Below are 12,369 nucleotides of genomic sequence, written 5' to 3' on the forward strand. Positions count from 1 at the left end.
TTTGTTGGTAAGCCCACTTATGATTGCTTATTGTAGCAACAATGCAAGATCAGTTATTGTGATTGGCTGTAAAATCTCAAAGGGCTATGATGTTCTGATGTTATCTGGCCCATTTTACTTGATGGCCCATTTTAGCTAACTCTTCCTGACATGAATCACATAAGATTGCAAATCAAATGGTTTCCCCTAATTACTGCAGTCTGGCCCTCTTCATGACCTGACATATCTATCAAAGGTAATTTCTATAGATAATGTTCAGTCGGGCCTGTTTTTAAAGGGGCTTTTGTTAAGCAAAATGAAGGGCCACATGGCCAATGTGCCATGGTAAATGGACAATAGTGACAAAAATACAATACATGTTCTGTGGCATTATTCAAAAGGCTAACTCAGCCACAGAATAACCACAGAGGCATTTTTCCGAAATAACCAGCCACCTGTAATCATCAGAATAAAGGGAAACACTCATCACTTTTGTGAGTTTGAGTGCTAAGGACAATTGTTTTTATGTTGAACGGAAATGAAAAGGCCTTTGTAAACTTATAAGAACCTTGTTGCTCCTCTGAATGCAAGTCACACATTGCTCAGCACAGAGAAATAGTCTTTGACTAAAACTCAACCTGATACATCTTGTCAGAACCCATAATTAACCAGGACAAAGCCTATTAAAGAGCAGGATAAAGTGGCAGAACATAAAAGCCCAACTGCACCCCAGCTGACAAACAGGACAGAGCGGAGGACCAAAGTCAACAATGAAGTTGTAAGTTATGAGTTAAAAAATTTTTTAATCACATTGACGTGCATTTTATTTTTCTTGCTTTATATAAAATACCGTGTTGTATATCAGTTTTATTACAAGCATGCATTTCATACGTAAACCTTTAATTAACAGTGATTTTATTTATTTCAGCAGTCTGCTACTGCTTCCATTTGCAGCTGTGGTAGTAACAGCCCCAGTCAGAGGTAACCACATTTTAAGAGAACAAATGATCAAATGTTGTTGTGAGCTCACATCATTTTGTTTTGAGATTTTAAGATTTATTTGACAGGGCAGCAAGGATAACACTTTTTCTTTCTTTTCAAGTCCGAAGAGTAAATGTGTTAAGCTTTCTAAAAGGTGAGATTTATCATTTAAGTTCATTCGATTTTATGTTTGCAAACTAGTGCTTGTACTGCTGTTTGAATTGATCATATGACTTGTTCACTCCTATTTTTATAGATGCACTTGGCACAACTACTAAAATGACCATACCTGCAAATATCACAGGTCTGTGATTCGATATGTAGCTTAATGGCATATCCAGATCGAGTTAGTTTAAAATCAATAGGTCAAATTATATCCAATACTGACAGCTCATCTGTCCAGATCCTCAAAGTACATTTGGTTCCCTAGCAAAGTAAACATGAGATCACAAAAGAGAACAGAAACATACAGCTGCCTCATTGTGTTACTTTATCGTTTACCTTAAATGTTCATACTGTAGTGAACATTTATGACATTATCTCATTGTTACACTACAGGGATTTTTACCACACATTTTCTCATATTTGCAGCGTATGGCATCACTCCAAGTCAACCTGTGAAAGAGCCAAATTCTCAAGGTGGAGTTCTGATTTTTATAGAGTACTTAAAAATACACAATTGTACAGTGAGTTATAAATATAGCCTATTTATTATTAAATATTTAGAAGTAAAAAATGCTTAATTTCCATTTAAAATTGTTTTTTGATTTCGGATCTTTGACAGATTTCATTTTAAATCGCAGCCAACACATTTGCAGATAGGTCAGAGGCCAAATCTACAGAGAGTTATGACACAAATGGATTTCCAGGTATGTAGGATTTATATTTCATACAAATGTAGAACATATATTTAATTTGATACAAATTTATACAAAATATTTTTCAATGTTTCAGAACCCAAAGTATAAAAATGGAGGTGAAAGCAGAAGCACGGGTCCATAAATCTAAGTTCTAACATTTATTGATCACTGTGTCTGTAACAGGGCAGATAACATGTTGAGACAGATGAGCAATAACGTCCACTCTTTCCAGATGCATTCAAAGACACCAACAGCCATGAGATCACCTTTCCTGATGATGTGGCAAAAGATGAGGCTCTGTTGAGGAGGACAAGAGGAATGCGCAAAGAGGACATGCCGCTGATGGATACAACCAGCAGACTGATTCAGGACCATCTGAGCCGAGAGCACAGATGATCAAGGGGAACGTCAAGCAAGCAGAGAATGGGCTGATCCTAATAGTGAGGAAGGAGTGATGTTGAAAACTCAAGAGGCTAAAGATTTGTCAAGCCAACGTGCCATCTGTCCATGTGTGCCTCACAGTGGCAGTCAAAGCATACATTTCCAAAGACAGGCAACACCAGGAAGAGCTAATGGGATAGATGGTATGTTGGCCTCTGGCCAAAGCAGAGGAGTGTTGGATAGGGATAGTTTGGAGGACAACTATGGCAAACTGGCTGCAGTGGGCAACAATAAACACACAGACGGCAATGGTAAGACCAGATTATATATTACTTAGAAAAATAAATATTCCTGGAAATATGCTGTGAGCAATCAAAGGCTGTACAATGCATCTTATTATTCCCATAGAAACCAGAGAACACATCAGCTCTGAAATGTATCCAGTCGGTAACAACTGATTTTTCTTCCTCTTGCGAATATTGTAAATACACTGTTTGATTTCCACATAAATATAGTGACTGTTTTCTACAAAGATCCATCATTTCTTGTGATCCTGTACGTGTTTCAGCACCTCAAGCACAGACACCCAGCAGCTTGTCTCTTCCAGCCATGAGTCAAGCATCCTGATGATCAGCTGGAGATCTGTTTCCTCTGAATGACAAAATTTTCTGCATATACTTGTATCCACCATACATGTCGAAGGAAACCACTTGTGACATAATGCATCTCAAAATTCCTCATATGTCACTCTCATCTAATTAAAGGATGAACAAGTTTTCTATATCTTGCTTGTCATTCATCTGTTATGTTCAACAATAGTTTCTGCTCTCTTTTTTCAGATTTGATTCCTTCCTCCGTGAGTCAGGGGCTGCCATCTGTTGACTCATAGGAGGCAGACAGGCTTCTGGGAGTTTTTCATCCAAATTTAGATTTTTACATGCATTTCTTGTTATCTGAGCATGTTAACAAACGTAAGAAATAAAGAGGTTTTGACAATTTTGTGTTGGGTGTACTCGTGAAAGCCAACAGAGTAAGCTGCTGGAGTGTGTTGTTTGGTATGAAGATGATGGTATGAAAAATGTAATCAGAAACGAGCACAACTACTTTTGATCACTTAGAGCATAATCTACCTGCGTTTGTAATTAGGTTTTTTATATATAGTTTAATTTCAAATGAGTTAAATACATATTTTAAGACAGTTTAAGATTTACAAAAAACTAGAACATGATGGGGAAACATCACATTCGACGCAACACAGTACTCACTGAATAAAACATAAATCAATTCTATGCAACATATACACATTGTAGGTTATTATCTTTAATACAGCAGGGATAGAAGTGTGTGTAGAAGACTGTTTGATATTAGTTTCTCAAGGTATAACCAGATAATAACAGACATTACTTTTTTATATATCGTTTTTACAGTTTCTATTTTATAGTTTCATTTCCTAAAGTGCTGAAGCTCACTGTACACATCTGACTGGACTCCATGTAACTCCTACAAAAAAGGCAAAGCAGTTCATCATTGCAACATAAATAATATTACACATTTTTTTGGTCATATTTAGTGTCTTTTGAGGCTTAAAAACAAAATAGTCCTTTTTTACCTGGTAGGGAGATTCTGTCACCTCTGTTGCCATTTTCTTTGAAACTGATGATGGTAGATTTCTTTTACCTATCAAGAGTTTAAAAGATGTCACGTTACTTCGACCCATTTGCCACATCAACACCTCGCCCATCAATAACTTAGCAGCAATACAAACAGATTTAGTGCTCACCATCATGAGAATCCCAGTCCCTCCTTCTCCTGTGGTGAGTTGCGAAGCAGAACACGGAGATAATGATGAGGATGGTGAAGATAATATCAGAGGCAATTATGCCCATTACTGACCCCATGTTTATCAAGTAACAGGAACCACATTCTGTGGAAAAAAAGATATAGGATTGAAATACATAACCAAAACACACAACATCATGTTCCAGTGTACCACAGGAGCAAAAGATTTAGGAAAGCTAGGTACCTTGTTGTCCTTCTGATGATCCTGCAACAGAAACAGTCAATAAAACCTCAGATGATAATAACAATAAAGAGTGTGCCTATGTTTATTTACTACTGTATGACTGCTATAATCGTTCCCTGTTCCCTAATATACATGCAACACTCACCAAACAACGAACCCACAATACAGAGAGCGTCAGACATCTTCCAAATGTTGGTTTCTGGTCGACGAGGAAGTGAGAGGAAGAAACTGATGGCCACAAGTCCTTCTGCTCTCTTTCGAATGGCGTTGTTGTCGCTCCCATAAACACAATTTTGGTGGCTAGAGAGTGTTCACAGATGAAAAACTGTCCACGGGCGATATTGTCAGTGGTGTCAAGGTTTGTCAGCATATGAGTGATGGGAGGAGGAGGGAGTCCACTGAGAGAAGAGGAAGCTGTTTTTTCTGTTTTGTGTCTCATGTCACATTCATGTGAGGATTGCTGGTCTCATATAAAAAGAAAATATTTCACTGGTTTTTTTTTTTTTTTACTGTTTAATCATATATTGTCTGTTTAAATCAAAGTATTCAAGTTAGACCTAGATAAATAGCTGTATAAGGTTTGTTTCATTATACTTCCAGTTTCTGCTGAAATACGTGTGATCATATCTTCAAATATAGCGTTTCCCCTTAGCTTGTGGTTTGGTGCAGGCGGTTGGCCACAGTTACTGCTACCTATACTCTGTGAGCCATTGTTAAGCCACCGGTTTATCTCTAATGGTGCCCCTTTCAGCAAAATGAAAGAACACCACTATTTTGGTCAATGAGACATTCATTTTTCATGATGTTCAAGTAACAAAATGATTGAAATGGATAAATCTACAAAATGCATCAGATACATACAGCGTGTATACTGACCATCAACAACAATAATCTTGATTTATATTATCTTAAATTAGTTATGACATCAACTGTATAAAATTCATTAGAATTAAAAGCAAAATTCAAAATAAACAAATGAGATGAATTAGTTAAACAAGATCATTATGTGAAATCATACACAACTATTGTTAAATCCAAAATCAATGTTGGCCATTTAAAAGAAAAAAATAAGGTAAAAAAGTAGAAAGTAGAAAATAGCTTCTCGGGGCAGATTATTGATATTCCCCAGAATCATCTCTTCTTTTTTATCAAATACTGTGGGAGCAACTGAAAATGCAGAAATATAATACGTGGAACTTTAGAATATGGGTTATTTTTTTATTTTTTATTTTTATTTTTTTATAGTGGGTTTTGCAGCAGCAAGACCAATTTGAGCATTTGGACTGCATTTCAATCAATATTAATAAAGAAAAATTCATAAAGGGCTCATGAATTGTAACTAATGGTTTCATTTTGGCCAATTAACCAATTAATTATACTTTTTTTAATAGCCTAAGTAATAAACCATTACTGAGAACTTTGGGGTTTCCAAGCTGTGAAAAATCCCTTTAGCTCACAATTCTCTTTTTCTGACAGAACTCTTTTTTTCTTCTTAGTTTATCATGCATTTTCCTATTATTGATTGGTTAACATCACAATTTCTCAAAAAGAGCTGGGCTTTTGGAAAACATTTGTTAACATTTACAATGAAAACACAATAAATAGTTAAAAAAATTACCTATTAATATTTATTGCACAGACCTGATGTCTAATTAAGTAAAGCTCATGACCTTTATTTAATGACTTAACAATTAATGACTAAGCAGCCAGATTTATTTCTTAGAAGTCTTTCTAATTAATATATTATCGATGAAGAAACAGCTATAGTTAAACAGGGGACCTTACAAATACAGCAACCATTTTAAACCCACAGGCAAACAGGACACTAACAGTTCTGTTACAGAAAATTCAGTATCTATTAAACCAAACACGGCAGCTGTATTTCACAAGGCTAAAGACCAGAGACTGCACTAAACTTCACATTTTGTGAGGGTTTAAATAACACAGCGAACTTGAAAAGGAGGTGGATGAGACAGATAGTATGCAGATATTGAATTAGCTTTGGTCATCATTTTGTGTGTCTTTGCCTGAAATAGAAGATTGCAGTTTCACTGCAACACATAGCTCGAACATCTTGAATCTAATCAGGCCTTTGGTGTTACAATGCTCAAATATCACTGAAGTACAGCATTTTAAAATAGACAAAAAGAAGAAAGTGAAACTGAAAAACATAGCCTATTGAAAATATGCACCAATCCACATCACTAAAAATAGAATATAACTGATATAGTTAAAAAAAAAAAAACTGTCCTTCTGTCAGTAATGTTTCAGTCCATTCAACAAAAGTCTCATTGCTGATATAGAAGTGCTTTGCCCGTTTTATTAAGCTGTAAATAAAATTTCATCATTTCTTTTCTTTTTTTCTTGTTGAACAAAGGGTTTGTCAAAGGCTGCATCAATTGTAAAACATCTCCAAAAAAATAATTAGGTCTGCACTTCATTTCACATCTCATCAATACTTGATACTTGAAATCTTGATGATTTAAAGGTAACATCTTCAGAGCCCCTTAACATACCTGATTAGGAATTTTGACATGAAAATCTGGCAACAGAATATGAATGTAAATAAGAGCTATTTTTACACAAGGCAGCTGAAATAGTTTGACACACTTCAAGTGTCTTCTAAACCATTACGTTTTGTAAAATAATTCACATTGTGACTAAGTGTAAAAGTCCTTTTGTAAAGGTTCAAAGCCTTTTCAGAACTGTGCTATCTAATTGTTAAAGTAGCAAAATTCAGATGACCTTTAGTTTTTTTGTCATAGGTTTTCTATGACTTCAGAGTTTTTGTAAGTAATAAGTATGTGCAAGACACTCTACTTATGATGCTTACAAACATTTTTTTTTTTTTAATGTAAGACAGTTAATCTTTTATAACATTTTATAATATTAAAAAACAAAACAGATTTTTTTTTTTTTTACCACAGCCACACATAATTTACTGCATCATCTTCAGATTAGCTCTTGCAGTTGGCCCGGACGTTCATATACACTTTGTTGGCTGTGAAGAGATAAGAAGAGAGACAGAAAAAGAGAGAATTTATTATTTGAAAATATATGTGCATATTACCAAATGTACAAATACCTTCATAAGAGAGTCTGATAATATCATGGTATTTAGTCCACAGACAGTTGTGACAAGGATACATGAGCAATCACATAAAAATAAAAGTAGCCAAAATATTTGACAAACATGTGAGTCAAAAATGTATACAAAAATATAAGCTGTGCATCATATTAAAACAGGAGTGGAAAAAAAGGGCACAAGCAATTCTGAAAGAAATAGTGAGCCCTGAGAAAACTCTTAAGATCCAGTGCAGACCACAACAACAACAACAACATATACTACTGCAGACACAGAAAAAGAAGTAATTTCAGTGCCATACCATTTTCTATCTTCTGACGACGAAAGCTGGCACATCGGTAAGTAACCACAACGATGATAAGGGTCAGCAACAAATCTGCAAAGATGATGCCCGCAATTGTCCCAGGTTCAATCCTGTAGCAGGACACATGGCTGTCTGACAAACACAGAGACAGTTAATGAACACACAGACAAAAATGGAGAGGGATGGAGGAGAGAAATGAACGAAGACATGATTGGAAAATCTGATTCATCAGGTCTGGTTGTCTAGTTCTGCATTTGTATTTAAAATATTTCTAACTTATGGCACTAATCAAAAACACATTTTCAGAGTTGTGTGTCTTGTTTCGTCTTGTCTCGTTTTGTTGTACATACCTGTTAGAGCCACAGCCACGTCTTAGAGAAAGAAAAGAAACAAAAATGAGCAACAAAGTTGAAACCTTTTTGCTGAATATATTCTGCAGCAACACCTCTGTCAGTTGACTTTCCATTGTGCAATGCGATTGTGGTTTCACTTTCCTGTGCAAGACCCCCTTAATCTTGAGTGTGTGTGCAAAGCAAAGAGAGTAAAGAGATGACATTATACTCACTGCAAAAAAGAAATAGGGCAATACTGAAGAATTTGTCACAGGCCATTGCTAGGTGTACGTGAACTCAATTATGTTCTTTCTGAAAGACAGAGATCAAATAATTTACATTTTTCAAAGATGTAGAAATGTATTCAATAATAATTCAGAGCTGTATCTTTCAAGTTTCACTGTATTTGATTTCAACATCGAGGATAAATCATCTAAACTGTTTGAGACGGTGGAGTTGACCTTCTTTCATCTGAACCAACAACTGCATAACAACGAGTCAGAAGTTTCTGCGTGGGCATTTGATAAAGAAGAGATGAATAACGAAAATGGGAAATCCCCAATAATGATCTAAAATCATGAAAGTATTAACAATATTAAGATCTATCAAGTGTATTTAAAGTGGCACGTTTTGTATTCAGTTATAAAATATGACTGAGCTTCCCCCAGTTATTTGAGGATATATATTTTTGTTTTAATCTAAAGCTACATACAAAACTATTTTAATGTGATCTGACAGATTTGATTACCAGAGCTTAAAAAAATGTAGTGCAAGGAAGAGAAAGTCTGTGTGACTCAAGATCCTCATACCTGGTCTGCTCAAGTTGATCTGCACTCTGAAATCCAAACGATGTTAAGACTGTAGTTTCCCATTAGTTTCCACTCTTGAGAGCTGACGTCAAGTTTTTGTTTTTCTAACTTCCTCTGCTGGACTGCGACACCGTCTGTTTGGTTTTGTGTAAACAACACGGGTTGGCAATTTCATAACTGCAGATTTCATCCTCCTATTTATAGATGGTTTAACTGTGACAGAGAAAATATAGATTTTCATATAATAGAGTTGAGTGCAGTGTAATGTCCCTGTTGAGAAATGTTTCTGTCCCAAAAAACTAAATAAAATATTGACAGACATGCATTTTTGTGCAGTACCGATGGTAGATGCTAATGATGATATTAGTTGGCAATGCTGTGTAAAACAAAACATTCTCTCATGCAGGTTTAGTATGTGTACAGATGGAGTAAAGATGTCTGTGTTCAGAGCATTTTGCAAACCACTCTATGCTGCACACTTGTGGTCAAACTCCAGAAAAACAAGTTTACAGAGGCTTCATGTCTTCCTGTGAAATGATGCCATGAGAATATTACTTAAGACCTACAGCTGATGGTGTGGTCCAAGTGAAATGGTTGTGGCTGAAAAATACTTTACAAGCTGTTCTACGAAATCTCATTTAGAGGTTTATTTGTTGGCATATTAGTTCTGTAAAAAAATGGTTTTCTTACCAAACAAAAGGTTTTGTACAGCTGTGGAAACATCTCTCTGTACATCTATTTCTTTGTAGGACACTATTCTTTTGAATAAAGCATGATCTTTTCTGTGCTTTTCTATTCTATTTAATGTTTTGTCTTTTATCTGGAACATGAGTCTGTAATAAATAATGTTTTGATAGATTTTCTTTTTCATAAAACACATTAGAAAAGACTACAAAATGTGTTATTCAAATACATTGAGTATAGACACATATCACATACATAATATATTTTACATGCCTAAAGTTTAAAATGCCACAGTTCTGTACACTAAGTCGAGATCTATGTCTTCTGTAACAGGCCATACATTAAAACTAAGTGAAACTAAAAAGAACACAAGTTTTATCTTCAGGGCCTGTTGACTCAGACACTGCTCAGAGATGATCTGGAGACATCATCCAGACAGAAGGGCGATAAAGTGTGTGGGATTTTAAAATGTCACCGCTGTGCTCATTATAACACATAACTCTGCTGACTCTTTGTGGTCGGACACCTTCAACAGCAAACTTGCATTTTACTCAATACACAGATACACTTAAAATAACATTCACGGAAGTAATAAACCCGACTGGACTGACATAACAACTGCACTATATAAGAAAAGACAGAACATCATCCCTGATGGTGAACCCCATGCAGGACACTGGCAGCACTGGACAGCTCTTTCAGTAACAGCTGGCTTCACCCGCGGTGTGTGAAGGAGAGATACTGTGGGTCCTTCCTTCTTACTACTTTCAGACTTCATAATAAACTCTGCACACAGTATGAGCTACCACACACACCTAAACTGACAAATTCACCTCTGTATTATCAATGTGTAATGTATTCTAAATGGTGCAATTTCTTTCTTTTTATTTATTACACCTTGATGTTTGTTTATTTATTTACTACACCTTGCTTTCTTTTTCTTTCTTTTTTTTTTTTTTTTTTTTTTACTGATGCTGCTGTAACACTGCAAATTTCCCAACTGTGGGTTTAATAAAGGATTATCATCTTTTATCTTAACATTTCATTTTCTTGGACAAATTGTTCATTCACAGAATGCCCTCTTAGTCCTATTTGCAGCTCCCTAAATGTCCTCAAGGATGACGTTAAATTTTTGTGTTCATGATTTATCTGGTCATTACCAAGTTCAATACAATTCACAATATCACAGTGGTTTGCCTTCAGTTTCAGTTTCTTGCCTTTAGAGTTGACTGATTCTCTTTGCGACAGCAGAGGGAGCTGCAAGGCTTTTCACAGCCAGCAGGCTTCACATCGGAGAGATACCTTTGCCTTGAAACAAAAAAAATCTCTGGTGTAGTTTCTGCTCTTTTACATTTCTGCTTTTTCGAGTTTCACTTTGTTCCTTGGACTGAAATAACATTGCAGTCAACTAAAAGGAGAAAATGTCCAGTATCATCTGAAACAATGTAGACCATTATGGGGCCAATTTTACTGATAATAATATCATGCTGTTCAAACAATGAAAAATCAACAGTTCTTATCAATAAATAGCTTCCACAATGTATGCCCTATCCATACCTTTGGAACATAAAATACACATACACACAGCCATAGTACATGGTGTAATTTAGACACCCCAAAAAACACCCATATAATCATCTTACTGTGGAAAAGAGTCTTTTTGTCTTGCTATTTCTTGTTTTTAGTTACATTCTGCTCCTTTGTTTTTTTCTATGAAAATACACAACATCGTCAGGAGACCAGAGGAAGTGGTAAGATTTTAAGATTTTGTTATTAATGTGGATTCATATGATTGAGTCCTGAATATGTCAGATACATTTTTTTTTATCGTTTCGAGTCCAGTGGTCCAGAAGCAGCTTTACAGTAAGTGTGTGAAATGAATTGCAAAGCTGGAAGAATCTGTGATGATTTTGAGAAATATAGATAAATAAATAACTAAATAATTAAATAAAGATAGATTTGGAAATGAACAAGTAAGTAAGTATAAAAAAAAAAAAAAACGTAAAAAACACTCACTTTTCCCTTTCGCCCTGTTGTGTTTATTTTTCCTTTTGTAAAAATGTTTTTCTCACTTCTTATTTCACATTGGTTCTTTTAACCTGTTCTACTTTTTTTACGTCTCATAGCGTTTTGTTGTGTGCCAATTGATTATGAAGCAAATATTTACCGAAATGTTAGTCATTTGGTAAAAAGATCAACGCTCACTATAACACTTTGATGTTGTTTTTGATGTGACACAAAGGTTCCTGTAAGACTTTGTCGATACTGGGAACAAAAGAAAATACATTTTTCAAATACACAATCTGCAATCCAAATCAGTAACCCAACTCTCCATCCATCTTCCGCTTATGCGGGTTCGAGTTGCGGTGGCAGCAGGCCAAGCAAGCCGGCCCAGACTTCCCTCTCCCCCGCAACATTTTCCAGCTCATGCTGGCGGATCCCGAGGCGTGTCCTGGGTCTTCCCCGGGGTCGCCCGTCAGTTGGGTGTGCCCGGAAAACCTCCAGTGGGAGGCGCCCAGGAGTCATCCTGATCAGATAACCGAACCACCTCAGCTGAGTTCAATGCGAAGGAGTAGCGGTTCTACTCCAAATTCCCTCCTGATGTCCGATCCTTACCATATTCGACCCGGTCGAAAGCGTTCTCCATGTCCACAAAGCACATGTAGACTGGATGGGAAAACTCCAAGTAGTCTTGCGAGGGTAAAGAGCTGATCCACTGTTCCACGACGAGGACGGAATCCGCACTGCTCCTCTTGAATCTGAGGTTCGACAAACGGTCGCTGGAGCCTCCTTTCCAGCACCCTGGCATAAGCTTTGCCCGGGAGACTGAGTAGTGTGATACCCTAATAGTTGGAGCACACTCTCCGGTCCCCTTTTTTTGAAAATGGGAACCACCGCCCCTGGTCTGCCAGTCCGTGGGTACTGTTCCCG

General features: G+C 36.3%; 2 protein-coding genes across 2 annotated transcripts; both read right to left on the reverse strand.

Moving 5' to 3' along the window:
• Window positions 1-3,161: 3,161 nt before the first annotated feature.
• On the reverse strand, window positions 3,162-4,427 carry tyrobp (transmembrane immune signaling adaptor TYROBP). Its single transcript, XM_069695548.1, has 5 exons — window positions 4,370-4,427; window positions 4,225-4,245; window positions 3,982-4,125; window positions 3,811-3,878; window positions 3,162-3,701 (listed from the first exon to the last, which is right to left on the reverse strand). The coding sequence occupies exons 1-5, from the start codon at window positions 4,404-4,406 to the stop codon at window positions 3,645-3,647; spliced, it is 327 nt and encodes a 108-aa protein (XP_069551649.1). The 5' UTR covers window positions 4,407-4,427; the 3' UTR covers window positions 3,162-3,644.
• A 2,373-nt stretch (window positions 4,428-6,800) lies between these two features.
• hcst (hematopoietic cell signal transducer) lies at window positions 6,801-8,960 on the reverse strand. Its single transcript, XM_069695549.1, has 5 exons — window positions 8,755-8,960; window positions 8,179-8,257; window positions 7,964-7,984; window positions 7,611-7,745; window positions 6,801-7,225 (listed from the first exon to the last, which is right to left on the reverse strand). The coding sequence occupies exons 2-5, from the start codon at window positions 8,222-8,224 to the stop codon at window positions 7,182-7,184; spliced, it is 246 nt and encodes an 81-aa protein (XP_069551650.1). The 5' UTR covers window positions 8,225-8,257; window positions 8,755-8,960; the 3' UTR covers window positions 6,801-7,181.
• Window positions 8,961-12,369: the final 3,409 nt, after the last annotated feature.

The sequence above is a fragment of the Brachyistius frenatus genome, unplaced genomic scaffold, assembly GCF_029030835.1.
Source record: "Brachyistius frenatus isolate BFR_SWC_R1_liver_20210118 unplaced genomic scaffold, ASM2903083v1 Contig_20, whole genome shotgun sequence".
In the NCBI taxonomy this organism is placed as follows: domain Eukaryota; kingdom Metazoa; phylum Chordata; class Actinopteri; family Embiotocidae; genus Brachyistius; species Brachyistius frenatus.

What these genes read in the sequence shown, in the direction of transcription:
- tyrobp (XM_069695548.1), bottom strand. Translation starts at nt 4,406, where the DNA reads ATGTCTGACGCTCTCTGTATTGTGGGTTCGTTGTTTG. An exon ending in ATCATCAGAAGGACAACAAG is followed by an intron (nt 4,126 to 4,224) that starts GTACCTAGCTTT and finishes TTTTTTCCACAG; the next exon opens with AATGTGGTTCCTGTTACTTG. An exon ending in GGACTGGGATTCTCATGATG is followed by an intron (nt 3,879 to 3,981) that starts GTGAGCACTAAA and finishes AACTCTTGATAG; the next exon opens with GTAAAAGAAATCTACCATCA.
- hcst (XM_069695549.1), bottom strand. Translation starts at nt 8,224, where the DNA reads ATGGCCTGTGACAAATTCTTCAGTATTGCCCTATTTCTTTTTTGCA. An exon ending in CGTGGCTGTGGCTCTAACAG is followed by an intron (nt 7,746 to 7,963) that starts GTATGTACAACA and finishes TGTGTTTGTCAG; the next exon opens with ACAGCCATGTGTCCTGCTAC. An exon ending in TCGTCAGAAGATAGAAAATG is followed by an intron (nt 7,226 to 7,610) that starts GTATGGCACTGA and finishes ATCTCTTCACAG; the next exon opens with CCAACAAAGTGTATATGAAC.